The sequence below is a fragment of the Clinocottus analis genome, unplaced genomic scaffold (assembly GCF_023055335.1).
Source record: "Clinocottus analis isolate CAN_PGR_092001 unplaced genomic scaffold, fCliAna1.0.p SCAF_5, whole genome shotgun sequence".
Taxonomy (NCBI): Eukaryota; Metazoa; Chordata; class Actinopteri; order Perciformes; family Cottidae; genus Clinocottus; species Clinocottus analis.
Genome location: NW_027176207.1, coordinates 12,580,768 through 12,596,041, shown reverse-complemented (window position 1 = coordinate 12,596,041; position 15,274 = coordinate 12,580,768). Strand labels below are relative to the sequence as shown.

The following is a 15,274-nucleotide window of genomic DNA, read 5'->3' as shown; positions in this document are numbered from 1 at the left end:
ATTCTAAGAAGATCATTACCAGAGAGCTAACCTTTCTCTAGCTTGTGAAATGTCGAAGTCATCAGGCCTCACCTAGTCATGAAATTATGCAATACTGAAAGTCATTGTCGCCACTTTTCTTCACTTTGAGGGGAACCATAGGGATCATGCGAGAAGATAACTTCATTCAATTCAAATCATTGGTGCCTTTAAATAACCTGCATTCAACAGGGTTGTGTAAGCAGTGCCTCCAGACGGAGACAGTGCAGCATATACTTGTGCCATGGAGGAGTTGTGGTCAGAAAGAGAAGTGATGGAAAATTGGACAAACAGAAATATCAGCACACCTATTTTTCACCGAGCGGACACATTTTAATCATTACTTATCACCACTAGGCTATTCATTTTAAGAGTAAAGTATTGTTTTATTATCTTAACTTTGTATCAGAACTGAGTCACTAAAATGTCTTTCACAAAGTTACTTTGTTGATGGTAGAGGGACATAAAGTCAATAGGAACTGAAATTGTTTAGAAGGTGAATATTTGGTAACAATGAGTAAAGTTCATAGCCACTTAAATCAGCTCAGGGGTCCTTAGTGTTATACGCTTACTTTATTCAGTAGAGCTAAACCGAATCAGTGTATTTCTGTGCTTTCAGGGAGGTCAAAGTGGTGAAAACTGTATAAAAGTAGCAACATGTATCATAATTGTAATATTAGCAAACGACTAGGAACGCAATTATGAATCTATATCTGATTTTTTTTAGTTAGATAAAAATAAGAGTTGTGTGAATGTGCACACTTTTTTGTATGTTTTTTTTTTGTATTCAAGTGGAGGCCTAAAATAGGTTAGTTTTTAAATGGTTACGTGTCCAAACCTTTTATTTGTACATTATATATATATATATATATATATATATATATATATATATATATATATATATATATATATATATATATATATATATAGCCTGATATATATATATATATATATATATATATATATATATATATATATATATATATATATATATATATATAGCCTGATATATATATATATATATATATATATATATATATATATATATATATATATATATATATATATATATATATATATATATATTGATTACAGAAGTTAAAAAAAGAGATTAATATAGCTGTTTGACTTCTTGAGAGACATTGGTTTAATAACAAGGATCTAGTATGCGGACAGTAATGGTCTAGATCCAGAAGGAGGCAGCAATGCAGCAGAACAGATGCGGGCTGCCGTAAAACACCAAAAGAAGAAGAAAAGCGAGGACGTCCTCATTTCCGTCTCCCGACCAGTGGTTTCTCCCTGTCATTTAAAAAGATAAAGAACTGATACTTTTAAGATTAATGCGAATCCATGGGGGGTAAGAATAAACAGCGAACTAAAGGAAATGTCCGGGTAAGTACTAAAGCTTTTACGTTAACGTCACAGTGTTGAAGTAACGTTGATGTTACGAGTGCTAGCAAACAAACACGAGCACGAGCGTCTGTGAACTTTACGTTAACGTCAGTTAAGGATACGTGTAGGCTCTGTTGTCCTAACTTTTGGGTTTTTAATGTGTCGGCTTGGCTAACGTTTCTTCTACTATAGGATGTTGTTTGTTTTTTTCAAACCACGCTATTCTTCTCCCGCTACTAGCCGTCCAGTAGTGGCCGAGCTGCTGCGACTCTGACCCGGGAGGGTGGCGTCATCCCGGGGTTCGTGGGATTCGACACAACGGTCACCTCGGAGCTGAGTTATGTCCCCGCTGTTCACGGCGCGGAGGAGATAGACAACCTGGTGGATGCAGATTTCCGCCTGGTGCTCAGAAAACTCTCTAAGAGGGATGTTGTTACCAGACTGAAAGTAAGTTTAAACTAACCATATGGCCTTCCAAATATATGTAACAGACGCATGTAATAACACAACAAAGATGGCTTAAACCAGCCACTTAAAATACCACGAGACACAATCTCCCATTGGGTGTGTTGAAATCTCCCCCTGGGTGTCTTTTGGTCCCAGGTGTTGGTCTTGATGCTGGGTTCTCTTCACAGGCGGTGCAGGACTTTGGGTCCATGTGTCAGGAACGGGACGCTGAAGAGGTGAAAGGGGTCCTGCCATACTGGCCAAGGATTTACTGCAAGATATCAGTGGTGAGCTGGTGGTTTACCGCACTCTCGTGATGTACCTGTTTGTATCAATGTCTTTTTAACCAATGTGAAAGAAGTGCATCTTATTCACTTAAATAAACACTCCTGACTACCATCATACATTTTGATTAATCCCATTCGGCCTAGCACATTAAAGTTAAGTATGGGAAATATCTCTTCTCGAGCCCACACTCAAATTAAGGTGTACATTTGAGGCTGGCTTTAATGTGTTCAAGTGTTAAAGGGTTATCTGCATAAGGTAACTTTTATTTGCATCAATATGTCTATCAGGACCATGATCGCCGGATCAGGGAGGCCACCCAGCAGGCTTTTGAGCAGCTGGTGCTGAAAGTGCGTCGCAGCTTGGCCCCCTTTCTGAAGAGCTTGATGGGTCACTGGATTCTGTCCCAGTGTGACACTTACACACCCGCAGCTTCTGCTGCATGCCAGGCCTTCCAGGCTGCTTTCTCATCCAGCAAACAGCCGGAGGCTCTCAGCTTCTGCAAAGACGATATCCTCAATGTGAGTAGTGCAAGGGAGTTTGTTATCAACAGATCCACATTTACCATTAAAATGTTTGTATTCTTCTATTGTAGGTACTTCAAGATATTTTGTTAAAGGAAACAGCGGACACACTGAGTGATCCACAGTAAGTTAAAGTCATTATAGTCTCTGTGTTTATTCCTCTCACTGTGTAGGCATAACAATGATGCAATCTGTCAGATCTCTTGCTGAGGCACTGATTGCCCTTGTTCTCTAGATGTGTGACGGAGGAGGAGAGAGAAAGCAAATATGTGCGCATGCTGACCAGCTCTCTGCTGGGGGTGAAGAGATTGCTCTCGCTGCTGCTTCAGAGCGACAGGACAGCCCTGGAGGAAAGACTAGCACATCTTCTCAACTCTGGGAAGTTCTGGAAGTACAGTAAACACAAGACACCACAGGTACTGCCATTCAATATGAATCATACATTAGTTCACTTGGTATATGTAAGGTTTCACTTTTCACTTACTTTTTAACTAAACTAAGGCCTCTTCAACTTGAGTTTCATATATTAATCACAAGATCTTGATTTGTTTTTTCATTTTGATAGACTGTTCTATTTTGAAGATTGTAAGGCATACTATGTGATATTCCAAATACCTCTGCCAATGCCATAACTCAACATTAAATAAGCGATCAGGCTCTATAATTCCAAATACCCTGGGGGCATGCTGTATCTGAAATGATCTTAGATTTGAGGACATTTTTCACTAAATGTTCCTAAAGCTAGGACTGATTTGGGGGGGAAAAGAGCATTTAAGTTTGTTACTCCCGCTGCTTGGAATCGGTTATAAAATCACCTGAATCTTCATGAGCTGGTCTCTCTGGATGCATTTAATGGCATTTTAAATTACTTGGATGCAGGCACATCTGGCTGTAGATCTTTCAATTAATTGCTCCCCCTGCAACTTTGTCAATTGTGATAATGCATGTCTGGGCCAGCATGCTCTTGGAAAAAAAGATTTTGAATCTCCATCTGGCTCTCTCCTGGTTAAAAAAAGGTAGAGCTGTATCTGCATTTTTGGTAATTTATTTGGTATGTATTCTATTTGAAATTTCTGCTATCATCTTTGCAGAAGTGAAAATGTTAAATCACATCTGTTTGTCCTGCCAAATGGCACCTGCAATAATCTGTTTTGAATTAATAATTACTACTACTAAATGTTTCTCCACAGGTGCGAGGGGCGTTTTTCGAGATGATGTGTGCTCTGTGTGAGTTCACTCCAGGACTAGTCCAGGCTGAAGCCGCCCGACTCTGCCCCGCTGTTCTCCTCAGCATTGACGACACAGATCCTGTTGTGCTGCCTCCTGTGTGGGAGGCTGTTCTTCATGTCGTCTCGACGATCCCGGTAAGATTGTTTTTGTATTGTCAAGTGTTCTGGAACATTGTTTACCTTTTTTTATAGGCAATGCGAGGAGTAGTAATGAGGAGTCATGTGAACCAGTATTGGTAAAGTCAGAAATTCGCAGATACCACAATAGATGTTTCGCGCCAATTTGTAGTTTAATATTTAATCTTTGATTTTCCTTCTCCTATTACAGGATTGCTGGACACATGTGAATGCCAAGAAGGGCTTCTTACCAAAACTTTGGGCTCTACTAAAAGAGGGTGGCAAAGGCATGGCTAAAGCCCTGCACCCTAATCTAATGCCCCTCCTCAGCAAACTTCCCCAGCAGGTCACCGATCCCAATTTGGACTTTTACACCACCTTCTTCTCTTCAGTCATACAAGGGTAATTTGTTTTTGTGTGTGCTGGTACAATGTCTTCCTAAATTATTCACCCTCTTCGTGTTTTTTCAATGTTGTTGCTTTTATAACCTGGACTTTAAATATTAAATTGTGTGCATCAGTGGTGGGCCGTCAGGCCAGCTCGGCCTTGTCTGCTGGCCTAAACAGAATCACAAAGTTGTAGCTATTTTATAATAAAAACAAAACATATATTTATATATATATATATATATATATATATATATATATATATATATATATATATATATATATATACAAATACATTCAATAATTTATTATTATTATTATTATTATTATTATTATTAAAAGTTATATCTATTTTATGTCTTTTTTTTCACAAATACACTGCATGTATTGTAATTATTTTTCCCTATTAGCTTATTTTCTCATTGTGCTGCTCCTGTCTCCTGTCTGTTCCTTATGGCTTGCTGTCTCCTGTCTGTTCAGGCCAGCGAGCTGGCACTGGCCTAGAATGCTGCTTTAACACTCTTTATCCAATCAATCAGTTGTTAAACTCTACAGCTGGCATAGTGACCATTTTCACGACCTGCCACTGGTGTGCATGCATATGTTTTCACCCCCTTTGCATCTAAATAAGATCTGGTGCAACCAATTACCGTCAGAAGTCACATAGTTAGTGACATATAATCAAAATGTTAGTAGTTTTTCTTCTAACACAATCCTGTCTTCTGTACTGCAAAACTCTGTCCCTGGCCTATCTATAGAATCTTTTTGAATTTTACGTCTCCAATTGTGACTATTATGCACCCTTTCCATGCAGTCGATTGAAATGCCTGGTTATGATGCAACAAAATGGAAGGAAAAAGTGGGGTTAATTCATTTTAAAGGAACTTTATATGTGCTTGGGCAGGATTATTATACAATATTGCTATTACTTATCAACTTTCAAGTGAACTTTATTGTAAAAAAAAATCGAGTGCTATGCAAATCTTTTACTATTATGAAAGTAAATGAGTCATTTGAAATCTTACTTTACACCTTTTCCATGACAATGGTGCACAGTTTATTGCACTGAGCTGTAGTTTTAAGTCTTTTGTATGCAATTTTGAAAATATTTGTAATGTCTTTACATATATTGTTATAATATAAGTTACAAATCATTATTATATTGTATCACACTCATCTCTATAACCTTAAACCTTGTCTCTGCCTTTGTCTCAGTCTGTCTAGTGAGCGTGCTGCGACAAGTCCATCGGAAAGTGCAGTTATAGTGACTTCGGTTGTTGAGTGCTTGAGGTACTGCATACTGCACAATACCGAAGAGGAGGAACAGAAACACATACGAACCATGCTTATTTCACAACAGGTGGGATCACACCGTCACACAGTTTCACATACTTTTACCCTACATGTCAAATCTACTTAAGTCCTCATCTGTCTCACATTGTTTTGTTTTGTTGTGTCTTTGTAGCTCTTGCCACTTTTAGAAAAGGCTCTTGGAAACACCTCCCTTCAAAATGGTCCTCTCTTCCTTTTGGTCACTGAAATGCTTGTTTCCTGGGAGAAAAAGGCAGGCCTACATAGTGATGCTGAAGCAAATGAGAACAGGGAGGTCTTTCAAGTGCTTCTGTCAGATGTCTGGGAGGGGCTTGGTCTTCTGTTTATGCATTATGCTGACAATGAGGATGCAGAGCCACAGGCTTTGGAAGGAGTAGCCACTTTGTTGCAGGTGAGTTTGCTTTAAGAAATCTCAGCAGCTCAGTATGGCTGTCAGAGCCGTTCATGTCTTTGAAAGTGGCCGAAGTGAAACTGAAAACACAATGCCTAAACAAATCTTTTCTCACTTTCTCTTATGTCTGCAGGTAATGCGCAACCCTGAGAGGGTACAAAGAAAGCACGCCCAGAAGAAGAAATGTGTCAAGGTCTCTTTCTCTAAGCCAGAGAACAATGACAAAACTGGAGTTGAGGGTGAAGGTGTTGAGAAGCCAGCTCAGACGATGACAGAGCTGGTGAATGAGAAGGCGTTTGGGTCCCTACAGACCCAGCATTTCGAGGACGTAGTGTGTCAGTTGGCCCAACTGTGTCTGGTGCATGTGAATGAGAAAATCTCAGAGAGACATTTGGTTTTCATCTCCCTTCTCCTTCAATCGTTCCACACACCCAGGGTCTTCAGTGTAAGTCATATTTGACAATTACAGATACAATCTTCTTTCAGTGTCAGTCATTTTGAGCGTTGCATCTGTCGTTGTAATGGCCAAATCTGTGAAAAATCTGTACAATTGAAACATGACAGTTGCAATTTAGTTTTCTGTTAAACTGTTCTTGCGTTAGACATTGGTTGACTTGGAGGACAAAATAACAGACGGAAAGCAGCGGGACGAGGGGACCATGAAGAATCCTGCAATGCAGTTCCTGATGGAGCGGGTGGTGGTGTGGCTGGCCGAGAAGGAGCGCCGAGACACTGAGCACTTGGTGGAGATGGTCTTCAGCTCACTTTACTGCTGCAGCCAGCAGGAGACCACCCGCATCCTCAATCATATCACAACGGTAACCTAAGATGCAAATGCCAGACCTTATGATCTGATGTTGATTCACATCTTTTACATGGAGCCTTTTGATCGCTCTTGTGTCGTAGCTTTAACTCAAATGTTACTGCTGTTTCTTTGTTGACATCAATGCGCTTCCCTCTGGTTTGCAGATGGATTTACAGTGGAGAATTATCCTGCAGATTATTCAGAGGGTATGTTTCTTCTGTTAAAAGATCAAAGTGTGTTCTCTACCTATACTTAGAATCCACATTGAGGTAATTATAATCATCTCTCTTACTATCTGTCATGTCAGGCATGTACAGATGCTGAGACGCTCATGAGCTGTCATGATTGGCTAAAAGGCTCCGTTCTTGGCGAGCAACTCTTGGGATTGACAGAGGAGCTGTGCAAGGTGGGAGGCAGCTCTTCCAGTTCTACCTCTTCAACAAGCAACTACAGTTGGACACTTATCAGCTTGGTCCTCTCTCAACACCACAACAATGGTAAACACAAACACACACAATGGCAAATTAAAAAACAAAACTATTAATGCACATCATTTGGGGATTTTACTGTTAGTCACTAGATTTGACAATCATCACTTTTATCTGTATTTACTTGTGCAGGGCCCGTGATTGGGGAGGTGTACATGGAGAAGATCTTAGAGAGGCTCCATGCCACTCTCTCTGAGACCAAGAGTCTGTCGGATGCAGGCGACATGGAGCCACTCATCTGCTTTATTTGTGATGTGGCCTCCACGTTCTTCTCTTCTGTGCAAGACTGTCTTCTGCATCTCTCTGCTGAGGAACTATTGCTCACGGTCTTCCAGCTCACCGCCCAAGAGCAAACACACACACACTTGTCTGGTAGGTACTTGCACTGTGTACAAACGCATTCTTTTCAGGGAAGCTGAATAACAATGTTATTTTTTGTATTTTTCCAAAGACTCACTTTTAGATAAGCTCAGGAAAGTGTGTGTGGCTGGGGTCGAGTCATTGGTTCAACACTCTGAATGTGAGGTCAAGGAAGATGGTTTCCTGCACAGTGCAGCCCTTTGGGTGACAAAGCAACTACTCACCGTTTCTCTGGATATTAAAAGGTAATCCCGTCCCAAAACTTGGGCCTTGTACATTGTGTCTGAATCCATGCAACTATATCTTAAGGACTTTGTCGTGGTTCTAGTTAACTTTTCTCTGTGTTGCATTCTAGCTTGCAGGTTCTAATAGTTGCTGTCCAGAGCCTAGTGGAGACAATCATCTCTGTCTGCGATAAAGATTCCCCCCTCCTTGTCCAGTTCTTTACACTACTGACGCCCAGCCAGACAGAATGGACAAGAATAAGACGTGCCTTACCTCCTCAGGTGAGCCAGCCAATCCATCATCCTTACTTCAGGAAAATCGATTTCTAATTAAGACACTTGCATACATTTGTGATGCAGACATTGCTGTGGAAGAAGTCTGCTTTTATTAGATTCTCCTCTAAACTCTTCCCCTTTTTCCTGTCCTCTGCAGTGGATCAAAACCCCTTTACTGTCCAGCCGTCACCGAGGAGGTTGTGAAAAACCCTCAATGGAAATCTGGAAGTTGAGGGTGTCAGCCAGGCCACCAGCCCACCTATGTGCCTGTGCCCTGTTGGGGAGCGTGGCCCAGACTGTTGGATTCACACCTTGTGACAAAAAGGAGACAGAATGTCCTTCACACTTGCCAAACCTAAAGTACACAGGTATACAAACACTCACAGGAATTTAACTAAATGTCTCTGTAACTTTTGTGTTTTTTTTGTTATTTCCAAGTCAATCTACGATGCTATATATATGTTTGTATGTGTATGCTTTCCTTTGGTCAGTTTCAGAACTGTTGTATGCACTGCAGTGGTGTAAAGAGATAGAGGACGTTCCTGCCTATCACAGCCTGCTGACTGACTCTGGGCTCTTAGGAGGACTTCAGAGTCAGGTTCCAATGAAAGATCTGCTGGGGACTCTTTATTCAAGGTGACCTACACACTAGATCAACACATGGAATTATTTTTGCATGAACAGATCTTTTGTGGAGCCTCTTCAAAACAAAAATAACTTTTTGAAGAAACAACTCCACTGAATATATGTGTACTTTTAATCTGTAGGTCAGTGGAGGATGGAGGTCTCTGGTCACTGACTCTAGAGAACTATGTCCACACCAATAACCTGGCAGCCACACACAATGCAACCCTGAGGAAACTTTATGGCAGTGCAGACAGGTTAATCATTTATTTATGTTATTTAATATCATAAATGATTTTAAAAGCATTGATTTCACACTCTGATCTTTACATGTCCACTCATGTATACTGTTGTATATTGAACATTGTCTGTGTTTGATCAGTTTGTTCCCAGTGTCTCAAAGCAAACTGAGCACTCTCCAGGTGCTATGCCCTACCATGACCAAAGAGGACCGAGAGACTCTGGTTACTCTGGCAACTACTGGAATAATCAACTGGCAAGAAAATGACAGTGAGAATACACACACACACACACACACAAGCGCATATTGACATTTTGGACTTAAACCAAACAAATAGTTTTGTTGTGTGTGTGTGTGTGTGTGTGTCACAGATGTGTATGGGTGTCTTGCGGTGCTGCTGTGCTGCTTGAAAGCCGACACACACGTGGAGGACGAGGTTGTGCAGGCTATCCTGGCCACCGTGATGGAGTGGAGGAGCGGCAAGGAGGATTGGTTCCTCTTTAGCAGGTAATGTAGTCACACAAACATTTAAACATTGCTTTTTATGTTGTTTTTTTTATCTCCTGAAACACCGTCAAAGTTTTGATACTTTCTACTGATCTACCTACATCTGTCACATCCTGGTATTTCAGTGATCTGTCGAAAGCAACTGCAGAACAGTTGAACCTTGCTGTGGAGATGATGCGTTTCCTATCCTGGCTGGTGACCAAATGTCCGAGAGTTCTTGGGAGCAGCCAGTGGGATTTCTTGCTCTGCTCTATGTTAGCCTGGTTGGAGGTGAGACATTGGTTGTGCGCATTGGGGTCAAAGGCCATTGTCAGCTACAGAGTTGTGTGTGTGTGTGTGTGTGTGTGTGTGTGTTTGAGTTTGAGTTTGAGTTTGAGTTTGAATTGTTGGAGTGCACTCTATGCTACTTTGCTGACCTTACATAAAGTTTTCTTTGTTTCTTATTCATCTTTGCATCCGGCTGTCTCTCAATCTTACACTTAATTTGCTTGTTTCCAATTTCAGACTGGCAGCGAGAATGTGAGCAGCCTATGGAACCCATGGGTGCAGTTGTTTGTGTGTGAGAATGCAGCAGTGATAGTAAAGCTGAACCAGTTCTTCACATCATCTTCTCTCGATGTGCGCGAGAAACTGCCATCTGAACTGATTGGGGAATGGACGGACTTCTTTGTGGAAGGAATCTACAACCTGCTGTTTACTTTCCCTGTCAACATCATAGGTGCGTGTGTGGATTCTATTTAAGGAGATTAACTTATGACACAATCGCTGAGAAGCAAGCCAACTTGGAAAAGTCAAGTACCAAAATATACCCTATACTTGCTTTTCATTTAGCCATTTATTACTAGGTATCATAGTGGTTACTAGATTGTGAATATTTATGCTTGTTTTACTATGTCCACAATCTGTGATATGCAAGCAGGAAATGTATATAAGCACTTTATGTAACAGTTCATCATCTTGTCTCAATGCAGATGCCTTTACTGAACCGGATGACCCTGTTTTCCCATTGGCGGTACTGCAGTCAGTCGGCGCAGCTCTGACATATGTGCCGGTGCAACAACTGAAACAGAACTCGCTGCCACCACGGTTCATAGCGGACCAGAAGACAAACCTGCCAGAGCCCCTCCAGACGCTCCTCAACACTTTCTGCCCTCTGCTGCTGTTTAAGGCCAGGCCTCTGCAGATCACTGTCTACCACGTGTTAGAAAAGTAAGGATCGTCTTATTGATGAGTCTGTCGGTGCTCAAATGTGGATGAAATCTCCTTAAATTATCAAAAAAATTCTGCCAAAAACTGACTTAGTACTGTATTATGACTAAAGTATTACACTTGTCCTGAGATATTTAAGGTCTTGCAGGGCTATAGGAATGATCTAGGGTTTGGCGATCGTTTCTTTTTAATCGCCAGAGGGTACTGGTGCCGTCGTGGCTCAACGTCTGATGGAGCTTTGAAATAATAGAATCTCTCTCCAAGCAATACAGTTAAAATTACATGTTAAACATTTATGAGACGGTGTGAACATTTTATTTAAACATTAATTAGAAATCAGTCCTCCATTCAAACAAAGGTTCCCTTTTTTAAGTCTGTATGTCTGTGTTTGGTGCAACGGTATCATAGTAGCATCATTTTCTGTTATTATCTTATCTTTAATATGACAATCTAAATTATATTCATAAACAGTGATGTACCGAATAGTTTTAAAGTTTCATTCATAATGTTGACATTTGATTTATCGATATTAAATTTCAGAAACATTACATGCTATATTCTAGCTTCTGTTCCCCTCTCTCAAAGACCTCAGTCCTTGTCTCTGAATGAATGTTTTAAAAATGTTCACTGCTGACAAACTGTATCCATTTGTATTAATAGGGCGGTCAAGCAGCAATCGCACAGCACCAGGAATTACATTAATTAAAAAAATAATAATACAATACAAAAAAGTTTTTAGGTTGATTATGTCATAAATTATGACAACAAACATTTAAAGCTTCATTTGAAAACCTCCAAAAGAAGTTTTGAATGTTATAAAAATGACCTTTGATACAGTTCCTTGTTTAATGTTAGGTTAACAGGCATATAGAGAACAGAGTGTGTGTCAGATCCATGGAAAAGATACGGCAAACTGATTTGTAGTTAAGGATGTGAAATTCACTCATGCTGATTAACGACCCAGTGGGCAGACATGCTGCTCCATCAGAAACATCTCCAAATGCACAGGAGGGCACAGATTCTAGAGAGAAATAAGTTAGTTAAAATTGCCTCTTTATATCAGCGAATGAATAAAACAATGATCGGCCATCTCTTTAATCTTTAGTAGACGATCCAATCGCCAATCCACACACGCCTAGAATCTACTCACGCTGCCACGATGTACAAGAAAAATTAACATAGTTGCTTTTTCTTAATTCAGGGTCATGCCTCAGCTGCCAGAGTGTGATGGAGAAGGAGACAACAACAAGTCTGATGATGAAAGTGATGAGCCATGTCTGTAAGTAAACTGAGGAAGGTCTGTCTTGTGAGTTCTTACAGTTCTTAATGGAAGCTATATTTTGAAATGATTCTCACAGTTATGTCTAATTTCTGTGTTCAGTTCTCCTCCCGCATCTCTGATGGCCATCTTGACAACCTGTGAGGAACTGTGTGACAGTATACTGGCAGGGGTTCAAGTGGGAGAGTTTGCAGTTGTCCAGCCTCTCAGTGTGGAGTACTCGTGCATCCTGGGGTACTTGCTCGCCTGGAAGCTGCTCCTCACGTTTTTCAAGTCCTCACCCTCCCATGTGAGTCGTGATCATTCCTCAAATTATCCTTTTTGAATTATGATATATATTTTAGGTGTTTTTAACTTGAGTGTATGAGGTTATAGCCGAGCAAACAGATGTATAAGACTGTGTGCTTTGAAATATTGTCACAGTATTGACTGCTCTTCTGGTTTCTTTCTAGCTTCGCGCCCATTATGCCCAGTTTCTTCGGAAAAGCTGTTCCCTTAACAAGCTCCTCCTTTACCTCTTCAAACTGATGCCCGAGAACCCCACCTATCCCGGCCAGGGGTCAGAGACTAAGGAGACTAAAACCTTCTTTACAGAGACCCAGTCCTTGGCTGTGTACAGTAAATAGCACACATGCATACACGACGTCCGTACGTAGCTGTGAAATGTAATCAAGCTTAGATTTTCACCTCTGCATTTCTTTTGCCCGCAGACAGCGACAGTGTTGAGTGGGAGCTCCCTCACCTGGCGTGCAGTGTATACTATAGCACAGTGCAGGACCTGCCTGCAATGGTGAGGCTTTGGTGGAACGGCCAGGAGAAGAGAGTGAGCGCGGCTGTGGAGAAGTTTACGACTAAATACGTCAGCCCTGTTCTCTCAGCCCAGGAAATCTCATCGGTCTACTCAAGCACTCAAGTGTTTGAAAACATGACTGTAAGTTAACAAATGTGTTGCTCTGTGTGCATCGACACCATTTACTAGTTCATGTTACTCAATAAAAAAATGGCAAAGGCAAACACTGTATGTATTTCTCTCAATGTTGCAGGTGAAGGCCCGCTCAGCAGCTCGGGAGGTCATCGCTACCTATTCTGTGGATGAGATCTTCATTGAGTTGGTGATTCAGCTGCCACAAAACTGCCCTCTGGGCTCGATCACTGTAGAGAGTGGCAGGCGCGTGGGAGTTGCTGTACAGCAGTGGAGGAACTGGATGCTGCAGCTGAGCACTTACCTCACACATCAGGTAAACACAAACTCGCTATGGATATAAAAGCAAGAAGTTGATGTTGCCAGTTGTGTCTGTTCTTCAACCTGAAGGTCTGTAGCGAGGTTACATCGCTCGCAGTGATGTTCGAACGATGTAACCTCGCTCCAACTGTATCCAACTGTACCTGTTGGATACTACCAGATACAAGACAGGGAGAGAGAGCAGAGGAGGAGCTGCTGTGTGATAACAAATTACATAAACATTTTAAGTCCTGATAGTAGAAGCAATCATTTCAGAATTTAGCAACCATGGGGACCATAAAGATTATTTCAATTTAGGGGATCAATGAAGAAAATGTTAATAAAACAAGTCAGAAATATATAAGTGTGTGTGTTTGTTCGTTTGTTCAGAATGGCAGCATAATGGAGGGGCTGGCTCTGTGGAAGAACAACGTGGATAAGCGTTTCGAGGGAATAGAGGATTGTATGATCTGCTTCTCTGTTATCCACGGCTCCAACTATTCCCTACCCAAGAAGGGTTGCCGTACTTGCAAAAAGAAATTCCACTCAGCGTGTTTGGTGAGACATGTCTTAAAATGTATGTACTGTGTATTAGATCATATGATGATGGGGTGTGAGTATCTTTAGCGCCTTCTCTACAGATGTTAAAAATAACTATTGATCACCTTTTGAGCATATTCTTTTTTTTTTAATGATGTTTTTATCTTTGATCAATCATACCAGAGAGAGACCAATAGCACTGCTAACAAACTGTAGTTTGTGTAATGGCACATCGATGTTCTTTATACTGGGACCTAATTAAAGGCATAATTTATAAATCCCCTGACCCACTACCAATTGTATCATACGCATTACTTCTCACAACTACCATAAACAATATAATGCACAAGGACATATAGTTCAAATATACTTTGCTTTCTGATATTGTTTTGCTGTACTTGTTTACACTAATCTATTTGTTTTCCTCTTCTTTCTACAGTACAAATGGTTCACATCCAGCAACAAGTCCACTTGTCCACTGTGCAGAGAAACGTTCTTCTAACGCAGTGTGTTGACCAGGGCTTCAAGGGTGACAGATTGTTTGTGATTTCATATAGAAGGTTAATAAGGTCTAATTTATTAGATCACAATATTCTCCTCAGAAGCTTTCTCTGACTGAAATGGCATTATATTGTGTAATGTGCTCAGTGGAAGTCTGAACTTAAGAACTAGTGATTATATTTCACTGAGTTTAATGTCTATTTACAGATGTCAAGAGTTTGTTTGTATTAGTGCTTTACTGCTAGCAAATCATTTTTCAATAATGAGTTTTAATCTTTTTGCAGTCTTTTCTTTTGAAACGTACAGGTGTGTAGAAGAGAACCAAAGCTGGCCAGAAATAGGAATTTTACAAATATAAAAAATGATCGTCAAAATATTGCAATACCCAGAAAGGGTTTTAAAAAATGATTTCCTAATATTTAGGAGTGTAAAGAGATCATGTCTGATTTGTGACATTCCTTATCCCATTTTGACATTGTGAGATCACCGAATGAAAACCAGGAAAGGGAAACTTCTTCATGGAGGGTTTTAATTTCAAAATGTCAATGCATCCCCTGTGCCTGTATACAGCTGGAAATGATGCTGGAAAAATAAATAAAATACCTCTGAATGGACGCTATTAACAGATACAATTTGTTTTTGACACAGCAACTCAAACAGGGGTCAAACTAAATATGCACACAGAAAAAGTGCAAGCAATGTTACACACAGAAAATGATATTGATATTTAAAGAAAAAATGTGTTATTGAAATGTATGCTGTAACGTTCCTGCAAGGTTTACACTGCGTACAAATTTTGTTTTATTCTGATGGATTACAGCGAGTGTCAAAGCTTTGTTCAAGTGTATATTACCAAGAATAGTTATTATGGCTCATT

The 15,274-nt window shown here is 40.4% G+C and overlaps 1 protein-coding gene across 1 annotated transcript; it reads left to right on the top strand.

The window, feature by feature from the left end:
- Window positions 1-1,239: 1,239 nt before the first annotated feature.
- ltn1 (listerin E3 ubiquitin protein ligase 1) lies at window positions 1,240-15,011 on the top strand. Its single transcript, XM_068601062.1, has 32 exons — window positions 1,240-1,410; window positions 1,651-1,857; window positions 2,046-2,144; window positions 2,433-2,663; window positions 2,738-2,790; window positions 2,902-3,082; window positions 3,857-4,030; window positions 4,224-4,414; window positions 5,614-5,758; window positions 5,864-6,121; window positions 6,255-6,566; window positions 6,724-6,939; window positions 7,091-7,132; window positions 7,234-7,423; window positions 7,547-7,786; window positions 7,866-8,019; window positions 8,130-8,280; window positions 8,432-8,642; window positions 8,766-8,910; window positions 9,042-9,155; window positions 9,281-9,408; window positions 9,511-9,646; window positions 9,772-9,916; window positions 10,151-10,364; window positions 10,618-10,855; window positions 12,057-12,134; window positions 12,237-12,423; window positions 12,587-12,752; window positions 12,845-13,065; window positions 13,178-13,372; window positions 13,747-13,914; window positions 14,336-15,011. The coding sequence occupies exons 1-32, from the start codon at window positions 1,369-1,371 to the stop codon at window positions 14,396-14,398; spliced, it is 5,295 nt and encodes a 1,764-aa protein (XP_068457163.1). The 5' UTR covers window positions 1,240-1,368; the 3' UTR covers window positions 14,399-15,011.
- The last annotated feature ends 263 nt before the right edge of the window (window positions 15,012-15,274 follow it).

Excerpts from the sequence above, each read along its gene's own strand:
- ltn1 (XM_068601062.1), top strand. The coding sequence starts at position 1,369 with ATGGGGGGTAAGAATAAACAGCGAACTAAAGGAAATGTCCGG. Across the intron at positions 2,791-2,901 it reads GACACACTGAGTGATCCACA|ATGTGTGACGGAGGAGGAGA; the intron begins GTAAGTTAAAGT and ends CTTGTTCTCTAG. Across the intron at positions 10,856-12,056 it reads GTCTACCACGTGTTAGAAAA|GGTCATGCCTCAGCTGCCAG; the intron begins GTAAGGATCGTC and ends TTCTTAATTCAG.